The sequence below is a fragment of the Anolis carolinensis genome, unplaced genomic scaffold (genome assembly GCF_035594765.1).
Source record: "Anolis carolinensis isolate JA03-04 unplaced genomic scaffold, rAnoCar3.1.pri scaffold_13, whole genome shotgun sequence".
Lineage (NCBI taxonomy): Eukaryota > Metazoa > Chordata > Lepidosauria > Squamata > Dactyloidae > Anolis > Anolis carolinensis.
In genome coordinates this window covers 8,087,140-8,106,667 of record NW_026943824.1, presented here as the reverse complement: position 1 = coordinate 8,106,667, position 19,528 = coordinate 8,087,140, and the positions used below count along the sequence as shown (strand labels likewise).

Sequence of the window (19,528 nt, the reverse complement as noted above, 5' to 3'; positions counted from 1 at the left end):
TGCCCTGATGCCATCACTCTTTTATATATATAGATAATTTACAATAATATATAATATGATAATATATTGTATATGCATATGATATTAATAATATTATTTTGTAATACAATATAATACTAATACAGTAGAGTCTCACTTATCCAACATAAATGTCATGATGTATTGAAAACATTGACTACGAAAATGCGTTGGATAATCCAGAACGTTGGATAAGCAAATGTTGGATAAGTGAGACTACTGTACAATATACAGTAGAGTCTCACTTATCCAACATAAACGGGCCGGCAGAATGTTGGATAAGCGAATATGTTGGATAATAAGGAGGCATTAAGGAGAAGCCTATTAAACATCAAATTAGGTTATGATTTCACAAATGAAGCACCAAAACATCATGTTAGTCAACAAATTTGACAGAAAAAGTAGTTCAATACACAGTAATGCTATGTAGTAATTACTGTATTTACAAATTGAGCACCAAAATATCACAATGTATTGAAAACATTGACTACAAAAATGCGTTGGATAATCCAGAATGTTGGATAAGCGAGTGTTGGATAAGTGAGACTCTACTGTAATTTACAATAATATATAATACTAGCTGTGCCCGGCCACGCGTTGCTGTGGCAAAGTGGTGGTGGTATTGGTTAAAAATTGTTGTGTAATTTTTATTTGACGCTATTTGTATTTTTAAATTAATTTTATTGTAAGTTATCTTTTTATTTATTATATTTTATTATTTTATTGTATTATTTTTAGTTATTTTCTGTTATTATAATATTTTATTGTATTAATCTTTTAGTGTTTTTAATTATTTTTTAGTGTTTTTGATTATTTTTTATTGGGTTGCTAGGAGACCAAGTTGGAGGAGCTTAGCCTTCTAACTGGCAGCAGTTGGATAAAAGCAATTATTCCTCTCCCTCTAATTAGGACTTTATTTTTCTTTTCTTTTTGTTGTATCAACCAAGAGGCGTGGATGATGGGTTGTGTTGTCAAATTTCGAGGTTGGGGGACCTGTAGTTTTGTTGTTTTGTGGGTCGCCGTGATGCCATCACTCTTTTATATATATAGATGATATTATATATCTCTTTCTCCACTTACGCTCCAGGGCCTACACCACACTGCCTTTAAAATACGCACATTTTGTCTGGTCTTGTCCTATAGCGATGCCCTTCCGCAGATGATGTAGCCAAAGAAGAGCATCAAATGTCAAATGCATATGTTTGACTCTTCTCCTTGTTGTGGCCTGCAGTTCCCGGAGCCAAGGAGAAAGGAAGGGAATAAGGAAGGAAGGAAGGAAGGAAGGAAGGGCCGTCATGATGCCCTGAGCTGAAATGGAAGGCAAAGCCAAGCCCTTAACCTGGGAGGATCCCGTCCGGCTCTCCCTGGCGGCAGGTGCCATCTCCTCCAGGTGAGTCTCGAGGGCGGGCCCTAGGCCTCTTAAGCAGGGGCCGTACTCTGCCACCCAGGCACTCCTCTGGAGCCTATCTGTCTGGGGAATGGCCACCTGGCAGGGAAGGAATTTAGGTCAGCCCCTACACTACAGCACTTTGGAAAGGAATTAAAAACGTGGCTGTTTCAGCAGTCTTTTTACACTGTTTAGACTGTGGACAATCTAATTGTTCTATATTAGCACCTCACATCATTTAAGGTAATACAGTTGAGATGCTGAACTGTTGTGTGGATCTTATAATGATGGCTACAACTATATTTTATTGCTTCTGTTTAATAAATGAGGTTGCTTTTCTTAATTGTACATGTTAATTTTATCTATTGTGTTCTGAATGACATATTGTACATGTTATGACACTATTGAGTGACATTTTGTGAGCCGCTCGGAGTCCCTATGGGAGATGGAGGTGGGGTACAAATAAAGGCTTATTATTATTAAGAAAGGAAGGCAGCCGAGTGAGCAGTAAGAGGGCAAGGCTGCCCCTTCCCTTTCCTTCATCCTCTTCCTAGCAAATGCTCCACTAAATAGCCGGTTCGGAATGTCTGTCTGCAGAGGGGTCCTCAGACCCTGCCCAAGGACAAAGGGCCTCATAACTGCTCTGTGTGTGTGTGTGTGTGTGTGTGTGTGTGTGTGTGTGTGTATATATATATATATATATATATATATATATATAAAAAAAAGGGTAATTAAATTTTGGCCTAGGACAAAACAACAAAACTATACATCCCAGAAACACTAAACTTGGCAGCACAACCCCTCATCCATGCCTCTGTGTTCATACAACAAAAAGAAAAGAAAAATAAAGTCCTAATTAGAGGGAGAGGAATAATTGTTTTTATTCCAATTGCTGCCAGTTAGAAGGCTAAGCTCCGCCCACTTGGTCTCCTAGCAACCCACTCAGCCCAGGGGACAGGCAGAGTTAGGCCTCACTTAGGCCTCTTCCACACTGCCTATAAAATACAGATTATCTGCCTGTACGTTTATACAACAAAAACTCCAGCTACTCCCGAAAACGGCCAGGCTTTGAGACTGCAAGGCTAATCACTGCTATTCCACCTGGCCAACAAAGGATTCCCATAAGCCACAGCAACGCGTGGCTGGGCAAAGCTAGTATATATATATAGAGAGAGAGAGAGACACACACACACATACACACATAGGTACATATTAGTAAAGTTAAAGGTTTCCCCTGACGTTAAGTCCAGTCATTTCTGACTTTGGGGCTTGGTGCTCATCTCCATTTCTAAGCCGAAGAGCCGGCATTGTCCGTAGACACCTCCAAGGTCATGTAGCTGGCATTACTGCATGGAGCGCCGTTACCTTCCTGCCAGAGCGGTACCTATTGATCTACTCACATTGGCATGTTTTCAAACTGCTAGGTTGGCAAGAGCTGGAGCTAACAGCGGCCCCTCACGCTGTGTGTGTGTGTGTGTGTGTGTGTGTGTGTGTGTGTGTGTGTGTGTATGTGTGTGTGTGTGTGTATATATATATATATATATATATACACACACACACACACACACACACATACACACACACACATACACACACACACACACACACATACATACAGATATAGATAGATAGATAGATAGATAGATAGATAGATAGATAGATAGATAGATAGGAGCCTCAGTGGCGAAGTGTGTTAAAGCACTGAGCTGCTGAACTTGCAGACCGAAAGATCACAGGTTCAAATCCCAGGAGTGGAATGAGCGGCCGCTGTTAGCTCCAGCTTCTGCCAACCTAGCAGTTCGAAAACATGCCAATGTGAGTAGATCAATAAGTACCGCTCCGGTGGGAAGGTAACGGAGCTCCATGCAGTCATGCCGGCCACATGACCTTGGAGGTGTCTACGGATAACGCTGGCTCTTCGGCTTAGAAATGGAGATGAGCACCAACCCCCAGAGTCAGACATGACTGGACTTAACGTCAGGGAAAACCTTTACCTTTACCTATATGTATATATGTATATATGCATAAAGTATATATGATATTATATGTATCTATATATCTCTTTCTACACTTACGCTCCAGGGCCTACACCACACTGCTTTCAAAACACAAACATTTTGTCTGGTATTGTCCTATAGTGATGCCCTTCCGCAGATGATATAGCCAAAGAAGAGCATCAAATGTCAAATGCATATGTGTGATTCCCCTCCTTGTTGTGGCCTGCAGTTCCATGGAGGTCCCCGGTGCCCTCTTTTATACAGAGAGAGAGAGGGAGGGGGGCAGCCCACGGCTCTAAGCTGGGTGGAAGGAAGGGAGTGGGCCTGGACGTGTGCTCTTGGCCTTGGGCAGCCCGCTCTGCCGCCCTTCAGGCCATGATTTGGCCGGAGTGTTCGCTTTAGCCCCCTCCTCCACGATCTGCAGCTGCTGCCTCGTCCAGGCAAGCGCCTTCCTTCTCCACTAGGCTAAATATAACCGGGATGGAAACCACCGGAGGCCATGGGCCCACATCTGGAGGGGGTGGTGGAGGAGACTCCCAGGCTGTAGAAACTGGAGGGGTGTGTGTGTATCTCCCGAGTCTGTCTTCCTTCCCTCCGGCAACATCCACCCACCTTGTCCCCCTCCCCATAATCGCAGGGACCTCGCTCCTCTCCTCCTCCCCTTGGGAGGAATGCCAGCCAGGAATCCTTCTCTACCCCAGACGGGGCGGGTCCAGACGGGCAGCTAAGAATGTCCTGGGATAAAAACGGCCAGGCCTCCGCCTCCGCCATGCTGCCGCCATCCGTCTCTGGCCGCATTTAATAGCACAGGATGCCAGCGGGGGTCTCCTCTTCCCAGCAGCCAATGGGGATTTCCAGGGGAGAGAGTGGAGGAGGGAGGCCCAGGGGGCACGGGCGCTGGCTTCTCTGGAGGCCCTTCTGCTGCACTGGCCAAGCCAAGCCTTTCCCAGGAAGCCTGACCTTCCCGGGAGGAAGAGGTCAGAACCGGAGGCTGCCGTCCCTCTGGGACACTTGGAGGACAGACAGGGGTCCTGGCCTCGGTACCTCTCCTGTGGGGCCTCCTTGCTTGGCTGCTTTGGGAGTGGGACCCCCCCCCCCCCGGAAGTAACACTCCTAAGGCCTGGAGCCCACCATTCCCTCAAAGGGCACAGTGGGGCCAAGAAGGGGGCACCACTGCAGGACACCCCTCCCCTTCCCTCTGCCCTTGCCCTGGGGACAGGGTCTCCCCAGGAACAAAGAGAGGGAAAGAGCGGCTCCTGCTTTCCTCTTGCAAGAAGCTCTTAAAGGTCATCTGTCAGGTCTCTCAATGGGGCATTCTTCTGCCTTCCTTCCAGGGGTGGGGCGGGGCGGACTCTGCCCATGCCAGCCTCCTCCTTGGCCACAAAGGGCCATTCAGGCTCATGATCCGGCTTCCTGCGGACAATGGGCCCTTGCAGCCCCAGGGGCCGTGGGGAGTGCGGGTGGGGGGGCATCCTGGCATCAGTGTCTTGTCAGGCCAAATTGGGGCATGCAGGCCCACCACTGCCCTCTGCTAGATGCCCGTGATCCCCTTCCTGCCTGCCCCAGCTTCCGTCCTGGGACATTCCCCCCCCCCCCCCACGAGCCCCCTCCTCCCCTGTCTTCTCTTCCCTTGGCTTCCCTTTCAGGGCTTCCGAGGGCGCATTCCTGAGGCCTGAGTCACGCCCGGCCCGCCTTCCTCCTCCTCCTGCCTCTCTTCCTGCCTCCCTGCCTGCCTTCCCTCTGCGCTGCTGGGACACCCTGCTCCTCCTCCTCCTCCTCCTCTGCTGCTGCTCTGACCGAGGAGGAGGAAGAGGCCGGCCCTCGCTGCATGGACCCCATCGCGGTGCTGCCTCCTCGCTGCCCCCCACAAGCCCTGGTGCCCTCCAGAGGCGGCAGCCGCAGGAGGAGGAGCTGGGGAGGATAGCAGAGCCGGCCGGTGAGTGCCCCTCCCTTTCTGTCACAGAGAACAGGGGAGGAGGGGAGGGAGGCTGTGACCCCTGGGCCTTCCCCAGATGCCAGGAGGAGCCCCCTCTTGCTCTCCCCTCCTGCACTCCACTTCGCTCCCTTCTTCCTTCTCTCTGTGGCAGGAAGAACCCTGGGAATTGGGAACTGGCTTTTCTGGTTCCAAAGCAGGAGCAGAGTCAGGGAGTGACGTGCAAAGACCCCTTCCCCCCAAACTGTTCCTGGCTCTTCCTCGCCTGCCTTCATGTCCAGGCTCTCTCTCTCTTTGCATAGGTTGAACTTTGTGGGCTTCTTTCCAACATATAGGTCGAGTCTCCCTCCAGATGCGCCTTTCTCCTGGAGCCCCCCTCCCGCCGCCTCTAGTCTACAAACTCATTGCTTACTCTTCCTGAACAGTTTGGGGGAGAGGCGGCTTCTTTTTGAGGGCTTGCCCAGTGAAGGGGAGGGGGTCCCTTGGGCTTGGGGCGTGGGCTTCCTGGCGTCCTATTTGTGTCTGGTTATGATGACAGATCCAGACTTTTGGGGCCAAGTGGCGTCTTGCCCGGAAGTCCAGCTGCACCCTCTTTCCCAATGCATTCTGGGGGGAGGGAAGGGACCTCCACTTTGGAGGGGAGGGAGCTTGGGGGGCAGGGAGGGGCCAGAGCATCTCGCCCTCCTCTCTCTCCCTCCCTGCCTGGCCTTGGCTGACTCCTGCCCTGGGGGCCTCTGGGTTCAAAGCCATCTCTGATGGGCAGCCCCATGGTCATGATGATGATGATAATATTATTTTTATATCCCACCACCATCTCCTCGAAGAGACAAGCAGGACCATGCTCAGCACAACAAAGTTTACAAACTAAAAACACATTTCAAAACATAATCTTCATTTCACTTTATTTCTTGATTAGTCTCTCTCCACCAGAGTGCTCTGAGCGACTTACAATTTAAAATATCATTCCACAATATAAAAACATTCAACATAAAAAACATTCAACAGTGACTATTTGGCAAATTAAATCCGATTTACTTAAATGCACAACCAAACAGCCAAGTCTTGAGCGCTTTTACAAAAGGTCGCAACTCCGACATTGCTCTAATATATGGAGGCAATGAGTTCCACAGAATTTGAGCATATGTCGAAAAGGCTCTAGGCCTTGTAGCTTCCAGGTGTACCTTCCTAGGGCCCAGTACGTATAGGAGATTTTCCTGGGAGGATCGAGGTGACCACTGATGGAAAAAAAGAATGAGGAATGAATAATAAACATAGCAATCTGATTGAAACAATTAAAAACAGCAGAGTATAAAAACAAACATTAAAATTAATCCATGATGGGCCAGGAAAGGCTCTCTGGCCTCCCTCAGGACCCTCTACCCCTTTCTCCATAGGTGAAGGAGCAGCAGCTGCTGAGGCGGGAGGATGTCGGGGCCAAGGAGGGACAGCGCCAGCAGCCTCCAGCGGAAGAAGCCCCCAGGGCTCCGGCTGGACATCCCTCTCCCGGCCTCCGTGGGGTTCACGCAGGATCCGGCCATGGCCCAGGTAGCGCAAGGAACACGCCTTGAGGTACACACACACACACTCTCTCTGTGCCCCCTTGTGAGGAGGAGCTCCCACTTCCCCTTGCCCTGTGTTTCGCCGGTGCTTCTCAGAGCTGTTTGGGGAACCGAGGGGGGTCTCCAAGTCCACCTGACCCACTCCTGCCCTCTGCCCTCAGGGGCCGGACCCCTCTTCCTGCTCCTCCTCTTTGGGGATCCCCTGGCAGCAGCAGCAGCCTCCCCGGCGCCCTCCCTTCCTGCGCAGTGTCAGCATGCCCTCCGACAACAACAACCGCCTCCCGTCTCCCTGCAGCGAGGGCCGGCGGAGGATGGAGCTCCATCGCCACGCCTCCATCACACAGACCATCCGCAGGTAGGGCAGCAGAGGGAGGAGGGTCCCAAGGGGGGCGGGAAAGGCTTTTGTCTCACAGGGGATGGGATTTTGTTATGGCTAGGAGCAGCACTCTTTGGCTTTTTACTCAAGCGTTTGAAGAATAAGCTATTACGGGTTTCAACACAGTCTGAATAAGGATTAGGGATGAATGAAATTATGCACATTACATGTTTTTATCTTATTGTTCTTTGTTTTGTCTGTTAATTTATTTTAATTAATGGGATGTGCTTATTATTATGTTTTATTATTATTATGTTTTATTATTATTATGTTTTAAGCCCCGGTGGCGAAGTGTGTTAAAGCACTGAGCTGGAGACCAAAAGGTCCCAGGTTCAAATCCCGGGAGCGGAGTGAGCGCCCGCTGCTAGCTCCAGCTTCTGCCAACCTAGCAGTTCGAAAACATGCCAATGTGAGTAGATCAATAGGTACTGCTCCGGCGGGAAGGTAACGGCGCTCCATGCAGTCATGCCAGTGGCCACATGACCTTGGAGGTGTCTACGGACAACGCCGGCTCTTTGGCTTAGAAATGGAGATGAGCACCAACCCCCAGAGTCAGACATGACTGGACTTAACATCAGGGGAAACCTTTACCTTTACCTTTTAGGAGCAGCACTATTTGGCTTTTTACTCAAGCATTTGAAGAATAAGTTATTATGGGTTTCAACAAAGTCTGAATAAGGATTAGGGATGAATGATATTATTCATTCATTTATTTATTTATTTACAGTATTTATATTCTGCCCTTCTCACCCCGAAGGAGACTCAGGGCAGAGCACATTATATACATATATAATATATATTATATACATATATAATATATATTATGTATATTCACATTATATACATATATAATGTAATTATGCACTTTATATGTTTTTACCTGTATTGTTCTTTGTTTGATATGTCTGTTAATTGATTTTAATTGACGGGATGTGCTTATTATTATGTTTTAAGGGGCATTGAGTCTTGCTGGCTCTTCTAGAAATGGAGATGAGCAACAACCCCCAGATTCAGACAGGACTGGACTTAACATCAGGGGAAACCTTTACCTTTAAGGGGCATTGAGTCTTGCTGGAGTTGTAAGCTGCCTTGAGTTCCCCATGGGGTGAGAAAGGCGGGGTATAAATGAAGTAAATAAATAAATAGGTGCCCCAATGGAGGGATGGCGTCTCAAGGAAGAGGTAGCCTGTCCATGGGGACCCATGGGGAGAGACTTTCCAGTAATGCTCCCGCCCCTGAATATGATGCATCAAGGGAAGAATGGCACCCTGTTACCTCTCGAAAGCAGAGCTAACAGGGATTGTGGCATATGTAAGAGGACTGCACTGGGGCAGGGATATGTGACCCCTCTCTGAAACCATCTGCAAGGGGTCCTCTCCACCCCAAAGGCCTCTCTCTGCCCAGAAGCCCCCACTTGCCTTCCTCCCCCTCGCTCAGCGCTCTCTCGTCTTTGCGGCAGGCAGGTGCGCTTTGAGAGGACCCAGACCCTGCCCTCTGGGGGGCGCCAGTTGGGGGGCAGGCGGCTCCTGAGGAAGCGCCACTCCCTGCCCAGAACCCTCCTCAGGTACCGGCTGGCTGCAGTGATGCTGTGCCCCCCAAACACCCCAGTGCATGTGTGTGTCCAGTGCATGTGGGCCCTTGGCAGCCTCTCTCCATTGCCATACCCTTCACCTGCAGCCTCTAGCCCTTCCTCCCTTACCTTCTGTTTTGGACCACCATTGGCCCATGCTGTGAAACCCTGCACACACAAAAAAACCCTTGCTAATGAGGAATCTCCCAGGATGCTGCCCTGATGCAGGTGACACTAACCACAAGACCAAGCAAGTGCACTTGGCTGTAGACTGGCAGCCGTCTCGGGGCCTGGTGCCAGGGGTCCGCCAGAGTCTCCCCGAATGCCTGTCCTTCTCCTTTCAGGGGCACAGCGGATTGGTTTGGGATCAGCAAGGAGAGCGACGCCACACAGAAATGGCAGCGGAAGAGCCTGCGCCACTGCAGCCTGCGCTACGGGAAGCTGAAGCCCCAGGTCATACGGGAAATGGACCTCCCCAGCCAGGACAACCTCTCCCTGGCCAGCACCGAGACACCGCCCCCGCTCTACGTGGGCAGCTGCCATCTGGGCATGCAGCGGGTGAGGAGGCAGCTATAGGGGCTGGGGGCCGGAGATAGGAACACATGGCTTGGGGTGCACTCAGTCCGAGCCAGCCTCTGAAGAGCAGGTCTGGCAGGTGGAGGTGCACTCTGGGTCCCCTTTCTTCTGCCCCTGACCCCTCCTCCTTCCTCTCTTTGTGGGCAGATTGTTGACCCCCTGGCGCGGGGGCGGGCTTTCCGGATGGCAGAGGATAGCGACGGCTGCAGCGCCCCTCACACTCCCATCACGCCGGGGGCCGCCTCCCTCTGCTCCTTCGGCAGCTCCCGCTCGGGGTTCGGCCGCTGGCCCCGCAGGCGCAAGAGGGAGTCCGTGGCCAAAATGAGCTTCCGGGCTGCAGCTGCCCTCATGAAGGTAAGGGCTGCCGGGGGATGGGGGTCAGCAGTGGGGTGGGTTATCACACCCTTCAGGGGCCCAAGAGGGAGGGAGGGAGAGAGGGGGCATTGCAAAGGGATGGTGTCACACCCTTCTCTTACAACTTCTCCCTTCCTATCTTTCTTATTTTCCTTCCACACCCTACTTTCTGTCCTTCCTTCCCCTTCCTCACTGCTTTCCCCTACTTCCTTTCCTCTCCCTCTCTAATAATAATAATGATAATCCAGCATATATATCTCGTTTTATTTATATCCCGCTACCATCTTCCAGAGGGTCTCGGGGTGGCTCTCTTAACACCCAAGGTGTAACAAGTAAAGTACAAGTGCAAAACAAAACATAAGCAACAAACAATATACGAGGGCTATCCACAAAGTAGGTTACGTTTTGGATTTTAAAAAGGACAAAGTATAGAATAAATCATTTACAATATGCAGCTGATAGACACATTTCAATACTACAATCTCACCTAATCCCCTCTGAAATCTAGGCACGTTTCATATAGATAAATGAGTTTGAAAAGGTCTGTCCCAGTAAATGTGCTGCCTCTCTCCTCCGTTTCCAACCATGGGGATGTGGCTGGCAGAGCAGCGTTTTGGCTACGCTACAGGAAGGGAGAAGGGGGAAGAGCTGAGGACACAAGCGGGGAATTTACTGGAGCAGAACTTTTCAAACTCATTTATCTATATGAGACGTGCCTAGATTTCAGTGGGGATTAGGTGAGATTGTAGAATTGAAATGTGTCTTTCAGCTGCATATGGTAAATGATTTCTTCTATACTTTGTCCTTTTTAAAATGCAAAACGTAACCTACTTTGTGGATAGCCCTCGTAACATCACAAATTCACAGTATCCCCTGGTTAAAACAATAAAATACAGTGATCGCTGTAGGTAAAAACTGCAATAATCTCAGAATTGTGAAGTGCTTAACAGAGAATCTAAGGTCCTCATATGTATCATTAAAGAATCTAAACCTGATTGAAGGCTCTCTTCTTTATTTCCTTCCTTCGCCTTCTTCCAGGGCCGCTCTATGAAGGAGGGCTCCCTCCGGCGGGCCCGGCACCGCAGCTTCACCCCCGCCAGCTTCTTGGAAGAGGACACCGTGGACTTTCCGGACGAGCTGGACACCTCGTTCTTTGCTCGGGTAGGAATGGGCAGGAGGGGAGGAGGAAGAGGATGGAGAGGAAGGCCATCAAGCCTGCTGACTTCCTGGCCCTTCTTTGCCACTGACCCTCCGCTCTCCTGCCCAGGAAGGAGTCCTCCAGGAAGAGCTCTCCACCTGCCCCGACGAGGTCTTCGAGTCGCCGTCCGAGGCGGCCATCAAGGAGGCGGAAGTGAAGCTCCCGCCGCCAGAGGAGCAGCCGGCCCTAACTGGAGGGGCCCTGGACCGGAGTGAACTGGAGAGGAGCCACCTCCTGCTGTGAGTCCCTTGGGGGAGAGTCCATTTGGAGGGGGCGCCAAGATAATGGAGAGGGGCTCCACAACCACAAAATAGGAAGGAAGCTTCAGCCCAGTGAGCCCAGAGGCCCAGCTCTGTGCGTGGGTTGGGAGAGGGGTCTTTGTGGGTGCCTCTTCTGCTCTCTGTGGAACCCCTCCCCCTCAATGGCTACCCTTTCTGTGCCTGCTTTAGCCCCTTGGAGCGCGGCTGGCGGAAGCAGAAGGAGGGTGCGGCCGCCTTGGTGCCGCCGCAGCCCAAGGTGCGCCTGAGGCAGGAGGTGGTAACGCTGGGGCTGCAGCGGCGCGGGCAGCGCATCACGGTCCCCGTCCGCAAGCTCTTTGCCAAGGAGAAGCGCCCCTACGGCCTGGGCATGGTGGGCCGGCTGACCAACCGCACTTACCGCAAGCGCATCGACAGCTTCGTCAAGCAGCAGATTGAGGACATGGATGACCACCGGTAAATCTTGATGCAGGGGGCTGGAGTATGTGTGCGTGTGTTGGGAGCAGGTTGCCTTTCTGGCTAGGCCTGAGCCTCTGCTTCCTCTCACCCCGCAGGCCGTTCTTCACCTACTGGGTCACCTTCGTCCACTCCCTCATCACCATCCTGGCTGTGTCCATCTATGGCATTGCACCCGTGGGCTTCTCCCAGCATGAAACGGTGGACTCGGTGAGCGATTTGGGAAGCAGCAGCCACAGGGAACCATCAACCCCCCCGGGGGTCCTGGGAAGGCAGTTGTGGGTCAGGAAACCCCTTCTATGGGAGAGGCAGTCCCTCTGGCCCTTCTCCTCTTCCTACTCATTTGGTACTTTGCTCAAGGTGGGCTCTGGCCTTTTTCTCCTTCGAGGAAACGTGATCGCTTATTCTTCCCGACAGGTCTTGAGAAATCGTGGGGTTTATGAGAATGTGAAGTACGTCCAGCAGGAGAATTTCTGGATCGGGCCCAGTTCGGTGAGTGTTCTTGTCCCCATATGTCACCCTCCTGAATCCCGAAGAGGAAGGTGAATGGGATGCCGGTGGCTTCTACCACTAATAATAATAATTAAGGTAAAGGTAAAGGTTTCCCCTGACGTTAAGTCCAGTCATGTCTGACTCTGGGGGTTGGAGCTCATCTCCATTTCTAAGCCGCAGAGCCGGCGTTGTCTGTAGACATCTCCAAGGTCATGTGGCCGGCATGACTTTATTTATATACTGTCCTATCTCCCTAGAGAGACTTAGGGCGGTCTCCAGTACATATGGCAAACATTCAGTGTCAACAAAGAAACAGATTATATCAACAGAAAATAGAACAGCCATGACTATAAACTTAATACCAAACAGAAATTAAACCAAAAAATAACTAAACAATCCTAACACACATAGTTAGGCTAGATCAAGCCTCCCTGCTTCTCCCTCCCCCATTCCGAGGGTGGCCTGGGGGTCACTCTCCCTTCCTGCCAATGTGGCTGCTGACTGAGGCTTTCTGACCGCCCTCCCTCCCTCCTCAGGAAGCCCTCATCCACCTGGGTGCCAAGTTTGCCCCCTGCATGCGCCAGGACCAGCAGGTACACAGTTTCATCAGCGCCGCCCGCGAGAGGGAGAGGCACTCGGCCTGCTGCGTGCGCAACGACAAGTCCGGCTGCGTCCAGACAGCCGAGGAGGAGTGCTCTGTGAGTGAACCTCCGGGGATGTTTGGGTGAGGGTCCCTCTCTCTCCCTCTGGATGGGGGGCTCTTTTCTAGTTGCTCAACTAATACCCCTCTCATTTGCAGTCCACTCTGGCCGTCTGGGTGAAGTGGCCTGGCCACCCTAGCGCCCCTCCCCTGCTGGCAGGAGACAAGCGGCAGTTTGGGTCAGTCTGCCATCAAGACCCCAGGTAGGAGCCTACTTCCTGGCCTTTGCCCTTTGCCCTATGGGCCTTGGCACCACATGAATGGACACTCTCCGTTCTGTAGGGTCTGTGAGCAGCCGGCCTCCATGGATCCCCACGAGTGGCCCGACGACATCACCAGGTGGCCGGTAAGGGAACGTGGGGTGGGCCCTTTGAGCAGAAGCGGACCCTCCACCTCTACCTCTACCTCTACTTCCACCAGGCTCTTGTTCATTAGGGCCTCCAGAAATGGGAGCAAGTGGGGGGTGAGGAGGGCTTCTGGCCTTCTGCTGGGAGGCTACTGGGCTCGAGAAGTGCCCCACCCCCAGTGCAGCCTGCAGATCTGCTCTCACTCCGCTCCGTACTCAAAGGCAGGGAGGGGATCCTGAGGGTCTTAGCTCTCCCCCCACATGCTTCCCTCCTCCTTCCTCCCTCCCCAGATCTGCATCAAGAACAGTGCTGGGAACCGCACCAACCACCTGCACATGGATTGTGTGATCACGGGCCGGCCCTGCTGCATCGGCACCAAGGGAAGGTAGGGGAGGGGCCCGGAGGGGAGGGGAGGGGGACACCACTGACTAGGAAACACCCCTCCTGCTGGGTGAGAAAGGCCCCAAGGGCTTGGCACAGACCACTTGCCTGGATGGGCCCCTCAGTCCTTGTTAATGTGGCTTCCTTGGTGGGAATCAAGCCAGAGCCCTCGCCGGACTGAACCAGGCCTTGCTGTGTGCCCCCCAGAAGGGCCCCCAGTGCCCTATTTGACTTTCCACCTCCCTCTTCCCAGGTGTGAGATTACCTCAAGGGAGTACTGCACCTTCATGCATGGCTACTTCCACGAAGAGGCCACCCTCTGCTCCCAGGTATCCGCCTTTCCCCCCCACTCTCTCCTATGCCATGAACCCTGCCTGTGGGTCCTGAGCCTGAGCTCTGCCTCCTTTGCAGGTGCACTGCATGGACGATGTCTGCGGCCTCCTGCCCTTCCTCAACCCAGAGGTCCCGGACCAGGTTTACCGGCTGTGGCTCTCCCTCTTCCTTCACGCAGGGTAAGGCCGGCTCTTCCCTTTCCCCCTTTAACCCTTGGTGGTCCTGGGGGAGGGTTGTCTTGCCCCCTCCCCGTCACAGCTCCCTCTGCTCTCTCTCTGCTGGCGCCAGGATCCTGCACTGCCTGGTGTCCGTTTGCTTCCAGATGACCATCCTGCGGGACCTGGAGAAGCTGGCTGGCTGGCACCGCATCTCCATCATCTACCTGCTGAGTGGCATCACGGGAAATCTGGCCAGCGCCATCTTCCTGCCGTACCGGGCGGAGGTGGGTCTTGTGAAGGGGGGAGGGCACGGTCTCATCTCGGGGCCACCTCTGAAGCACAGGCCCTTGAACACTGTGCCCTTCCTCTCCTCAGGTGGGTCCAGCCGGGTCCCAGTTTGGCATCCTGGCCTGCCTCTTTGTGGAGCTCTTCCAGAGCTGGCAGATCCTGGCGCGCCCCTGGAGGGCCTTCCTCAAGCTGCTGGCGGTGGTGCTCTCCCTCTTCGCCGTCGGGCTCCTGCCCTGGATCGACAACTTTGCCCACATCTGCGGCTTCGTCAGCGGCCTCTTCCTCTCCTTCGCCTTCCTGCCCTACATCAGTTTCGGGAGGTTCGACCTGTACCGCAAGCGCTGCCAGATCCTGGCCTGCCAGCTGGTCTTCGCAGGGCTCCTGGCCGGCCTGGTGGTGCTCTTCTACGTCTTCCCCCTGCGCTGCCAGTGGTGCGAGCTCCTCACCTGCCTGCCTTTCACGGACAAGTTCTGCGAGAAGTACGAGCTGGACGCCCAGCTCCACTGAGGGACTTAAACCCAAATGCCTCCCCTCCGACTTGCACTTGCCTTATCTCACCGACCGGACCCTCCCTCCTCCTCTGACCGGGAAGGGCCCCTGCCTTGTCTGGCTCAGCCGGACCCTCCTCTGCTGCCATCTTTTTATTACCACTAATTCCAAAGTGGCCTTTTTAATGAGATTTATTACGTGTTGCCCAGGTGGCAATTAAATACACACAAGGTAGCGTTTTAGCTACATTTACAAACTTCTGGAGTGCACGCTTGAATCTTGCTATCAACAAAAGAGCTTCAAATTCAGATCAAACCCCAAACGCTTCACTGTCCCACTTGCCAACTGTTCAATGCACAAAAATTGAGGCCTTACTATGTCCCACAAAGTGCCATAGGGATAATCAGGGCTGTAACCAGAAAAAAAATTCGGGGTTTTCTTGAAAATTTTGGGGAAGGGGGTTGCACCCCTAACCACCCCCCCCCCCCCGGCTACTCTTAATTTTTTGCATCTAATAGACTTAGCATGTGGAGTTGGTTAACCAGTTAAAATTCATGAGTAAACCAGGTTTTTTTTTAACCTGAAACATTTCGGGGAGGGTTTGAACCCCTAAACCCCACCCCCCTGGCTACAGGCCTGGGGTTAATTATTGGAGGAGCATATGTTGAGAAGGCTTCCGGGGGGGGGGGGGGGGGGCTTAGCATAGTCTTGGTCTTCTATGGGGCAGGACTGGCCAAAGGCCACAGAGCTATGCCTGACCCAAAGCAACGTTCTTTGCAGTCACAGAGTTGGGGCTTCCTTCTCAGCTGGGCTTTCTGAGAGCTCTGTTTCTGCCCCTCAACAAAGACCTGGGACTTTGTATAAAAGTGTAACTGGGCAGTTATTACTCAAGCTTTATTGCAAATCCAGCAGATGATGCTAAAGTCCTTGCACTCATTCTCTGGCCAGCACTGGTCCAGAAGGCCTTGTGGTCCGGCTGTGCTCCCAGCCCAAGAAGAGGAACCTGGCCCTGCCCTCCGAAGGGAGGAAGGCAGGAAGGCGCCTCTGCCCCCCCAGTTGATATGTGGGCTTCAAGGAAGCTTCGGGGCCCCTCTGCCACTCCTGCCCTTCCCAAAAAGGCCTCTCTCCCTTCAAGGCCCCGAGGAGGCTTGCCTGTGGACTCACTCACTTCCGGATCTTTTTCACGAAGGTGACTTCATCCCGGTTGCGGATGCCGTACCTGGGGCAGAAGGATGTCATGTGCATTAGGCCTCCCTCCTCCTCTCCCAGGGGCTCAGACCCTCAGAAAGGGCCAGCACGAGGCTAGCATGGCTTTTCCTCAGCGGAGGCAGGGTGAAACACTGCAGCTGGAAGCCCAGGGCATCTCCTTCCCCGGCCCACAGCCCAGCTGTGCCTGGCTCCACTGCTCCAAGTGGGAACCCCAAGGGGCGCAAGGGCACCGCAGACTCACTCTCTCAGCTTCTTCCGGTCGTCGGTCAGTTTCTCTCCGCCGAAGGTCAGGCAGTAGGTGCGCCACAGGTACCTCCTGTCACGGAGGGAGAGAGGGAGGAGGGGCTTAAGGACCAGAAGGGTAGAAGGTGTGGGGCTGGCTCTCTCTGACTCCACCTCCCAGAAACCGGACCCACCAGCTGATGTGCTGGATGCCCCCTTCGCGCTCCTGCCGCAGCTGCACGAACCGCCGGAGGGCCCTCTTCAGATCCAGGACACTGGCATTCTGCACCACCACCACCGCTGCAGGGAGGGAGGGAGGATGAAAGTCAGTCACACTTCATTTCTATCCCACCCTTTCTCTCTAAGAGTACTCAGGGCGGCTCACCACATAAAAGGCAAACATTCAATGCCATTAAAAACATACAATAATACATTAAATTCAAATAGACAATACAACACATTCAACAATCATACAAATCATATTATTGTGTCAGAAGCTACTTGAGAACACTGCATGTTCCAGAAGCATTCTCTCCTGACGTTTGGCCCGCATCTATAGCTGGCTTCTTAAGAGGTTGTGAAGTCTGTTGGAAACTAGGCAAGTGGGGTTTATATATCTGTGGAATAATGTCCAGGGTGGGAGAAAGAACTCTTCTGTGCTTGAGGCAAGTGTGAACGTTGCCACTGGCCACCTTGATTAGCATTGAGTGGTGTTGCAGATTCAATATTAACATTAAATATACCATAATATTCAATAGGAGCGGGTCAAACCGCTGAGCTGTTGAACTTGCTCAGCATTAGTACTGAATGGTTATGTAATGGGAGGGAAAGGAGTGAGGGAGTGGGAGAGCAGGAGTGGCGCCTCACTCTTTGGGCCACGAGGCCCCGCCCACACCCTGAGGCCCCGCCCACATCCCTCCCCTTTGGGCACTTACGCAACGGAGCCTCGGGGGCATCGGCTCTGCGCACACGCACTGTCATGGCCTGGCCGTACTCCAGCGCCACTTGCGAGCTGATCTCCTCCGGAGTTACCTAGGAGAGAGGGCGCAGATGAGTGGCAGGCCCAGGCTCCGCCTTTCCCTTCTAGGCCCTGCCCCTCCTTCTAGAACCCGCCCCTCTAGACCCGTCCAGATGCTAAAGCAGTGATTCCCAAAGTGGGTGCTACTGCCCCCTGGTGGCCACTGAAGCAATCCAGGGGGTTGGTGATGGCACCTATTAGGACATGGGGGCGGGGCCAGAGGAGGGGCGGGGCCTCTTCCCAAGTGCTGGAGACAGGGCTGAGCACCTTAGGCGCCTGTTAGAACACACAGGGGGCGGAGCTAGAGGTGTGGCCGTGGCTTCTTCCCAAGAACCCAAGACAGGGCAGAGAATCTATACCTCTCCTGAGGCGCTTGTTGGGACACAGAGGGTGGAGCTAGGGAAGGGGGTGGGGCCTCCTTCAAAGAGCCCGAGACAGGGCTGAGCCTCTATACCTCTCCTGAGAGGCCTTTTAAGACTAATGGGCGGGGCTAGGGGTGGGGCTTTTCCCAAGAGCGCAAGACAGGGCTGAGTCTCTGTATACCTCCCTTGAGGCACCTGTTAGAACACAGGGGCGGGGTATAGAGGTTCAGCCCCCTCAGGCACTTGGGAGGAGGCCCCGCCCCTTCCTCTAGCTCCGCCTCCTGTGTCCTGGCAGAGACCACAGGACAGGGATAGAAGCTCAGCCCTGCCTCAGAGCTCGTAACTCCGCCCCTTCCCAGTCCTGGCCGCCCATTTGTGGCCCCGCCCACCTCGCAGCCCTGCATCTTGGGACTCAGCCACACCCTCTTGAGCAGAAGCCACGCCCACCCCTCTAAGCCACGCCCCCATTTCTAGGGGGCACTAAGTCATATTTTTTCTGGAAAGGGGCAGCTGACCAAATAAGTTTGAGAACCACTACTCTAGGCCCCGTCTTTTGCCTCTATGCCCCGCTCCTTCCCCAGACCCAGTTCCTTTCTCTTCAGGCCCCGCCTTTTTCCATATAGGCCCCGCCCCTTCTCTCTAGGCCCCGCCTACCTGCGCAGGGAGGTCGCAGAGCAGCGGATCCCGCACGAGGCGGGCTAGGCCTTCCTGCCAGAACTCCAGCACTTCCGCGTGCGCCTCCTCTTCTTCCACCTCCTCCTCCTCCTCTTCCTCCATCGTACTTCCGGTGAAGGCCAAACCGAGAGGATGCTGCTCTTCTGCCCGGCCTGCGGGAACGTCCTGGTGGCCGAGGAGGGCCCGCGCTGCCACCGCTTCGCCTGCACGACGTGCCCCTACGTCCGCAACGTCACGCGCAAGGCACGTCAAGGGGCGGGGCCTGCTCTCTCCCTCTCGCCCCCTTTCTCCTTGGCCTTCGCTAACGGTTTTCCTCCCTCCCTCTCCGTTGCTAGGTGACGAGCCGGCGCTACCCGAAGCTGAAGGAGGTGGACGACGTGCTGGGCGGGGCCGCGGCCTGGGAGAACGTGGACTCCACGGCAGGTGCGTGACACGACGCGGGGGGCGGGGCCTGGAGCCAGGGATTATGTAGATTAGGCCTGGGCCAACTTGGGCCTTCCCTTCAGGTGTTTTGGACTTCAACTCCCAGCATGCCTCACAGCCTCAGGCCCTTTCCTTTTCCCCCTCAGCCGCTTAAGCGGCTGAGGGGGAAAAGGAAGGGGCCTGAGGCTGTGAGGCATGCTGGGAGTTGAAGTCCAAAACACCTAGAGGGAAGGCCCAAGTTTTTCCATGCCTGGTATATACCATATTTCCTTCCTTCCACCCCCACAGAGCCTTGCCCCAAGTGTGAACACCCACGCGCCTTCTTCATGCAGCTGCAGACGCGCTCTGCTGACGAACCCATGACCACTTTCTACAAGTGTTGTAGCCCCCAATGCGGGCACCGATGGCGGGATTGAGGAATCAGGGGCTTTGTTGGCTTGAGCCTGGGTCTTTCCACAAACCTACCTTTGTCACCAAATACACATCCAGAGTACGGTAAACAACTCTTGCGGTTTGGTGAATGTTTGTCATACCCACGTACGGCGTATTGGAAAATATCTGCACCCAAATGTGAATCTCCATGAACGCATGGAGACCACCTTTTGAAAATCACTAGCCAATAAAAGCATGACCTTGTTAGAAGTAAACTCTTTGAACAAGTGATATTCACAAGCATGCATGTAATGGCACACAGGTAACTCAGCTGTTAAACTTAAGAACCATGTTTCTGAACTGCCAAGGACTAAGACG

The 19,528-nt window shown here is 53.3% G+C and overlaps 3 protein-coding genes across 13 annotated transcripts; 2 read left to right on the top strand and 1 right to left on the bottom strand.

Annotated features, from left to right (window-relative positions):
• Positions 1-1,256: 1,256 nt before the first annotated feature.
• Positions 1,257-15,125, top strand: rhbdf1 (rhomboid 5 homolog 1). 11 transcript variants are annotated; one of them, XM_062964395.1, is made up of 18 exons: positions 1,263-1,408; positions 6,730-6,904; positions 7,056-7,249; positions 8,730-8,834; positions 9,185-9,398; positions 9,564-9,770; positions 10,809-10,931; positions 11,038-11,207; positions 11,418-11,681; positions 11,780-12,173; positions 12,710-12,871; positions 12,973-13,076; positions 13,156-13,219; positions 13,511-13,602; positions 13,856-13,930; positions 14,013-14,113; positions 14,257-14,376; positions 14,468-15,125. In XM_062964395.1, exons 2-18 carry the CDS (start codon positions 6,761-6,763, stop codon positions 14,962-14,964), a joined length of 3,030 nt encoding a protein of 1,009 aa, XP_062820465.1. In that variant the 5' UTR covers positions 1,263-1,408; positions 6,730-6,760; the 3' UTR covers positions 14,965-15,125. The 11 variants fall into 11 exon arrangements, with proteins under 11 accessions (XP_062820472.1, XP_062820471.1, XP_062820464.1 ...); XM_062964398.1 differs by having other exon boundaries at positions 1,264-1,408; positions 11,780-11,891; positions 12,099-12,173; positions 14,013-14,376; XM_062964396.1 differs by having other exon boundaries at positions 1,264-1,408; positions 13,511-13,605; positions 13,855-13,930; positions 14,223-14,376.
• Positions 15,126-15,747: 622 nt separating this feature from the next.
• snrnp25 (small nuclear ribonucleoprotein U11/U12 subunit 25) lies at positions 15,748-18,469 on the bottom strand. The gene is made up of 5 exons (XM_003229253.4): positions 18,335-18,469; positions 17,236-17,332; positions 16,495-16,600; positions 16,320-16,394; positions 15,748-16,088 (listed from the first exon to the last, which is right to left on the bottom strand). Exons 1-5 carry the CDS (start codon positions 18,455-18,457, stop codon positions 16,034-16,036), a joined length of 456 nt encoding a protein of 151 aa, XP_003229301.1. The 5' UTR covers positions 18,458-18,469; the 3' UTR covers positions 15,748-16,033.
• Positions 18,464-19,425, top strand: polr3k (RNA polymerase III subunit K). Its single transcript, XM_062964426.1, has 3 exons — positions 18,464-18,598; positions 18,691-18,778; positions 19,067-19,425. Exons 1-3 carry the CDS (start codon positions 18,488-18,490, stop codon positions 19,192-19,194), a joined length of 327 nt encoding a protein of 108 aa, XP_062820496.1. The 5' UTR covers positions 18,464-18,487; the 3' UTR covers positions 19,195-19,425.
• Positions 19,426-19,528: the final 103 nt, after the last annotated feature.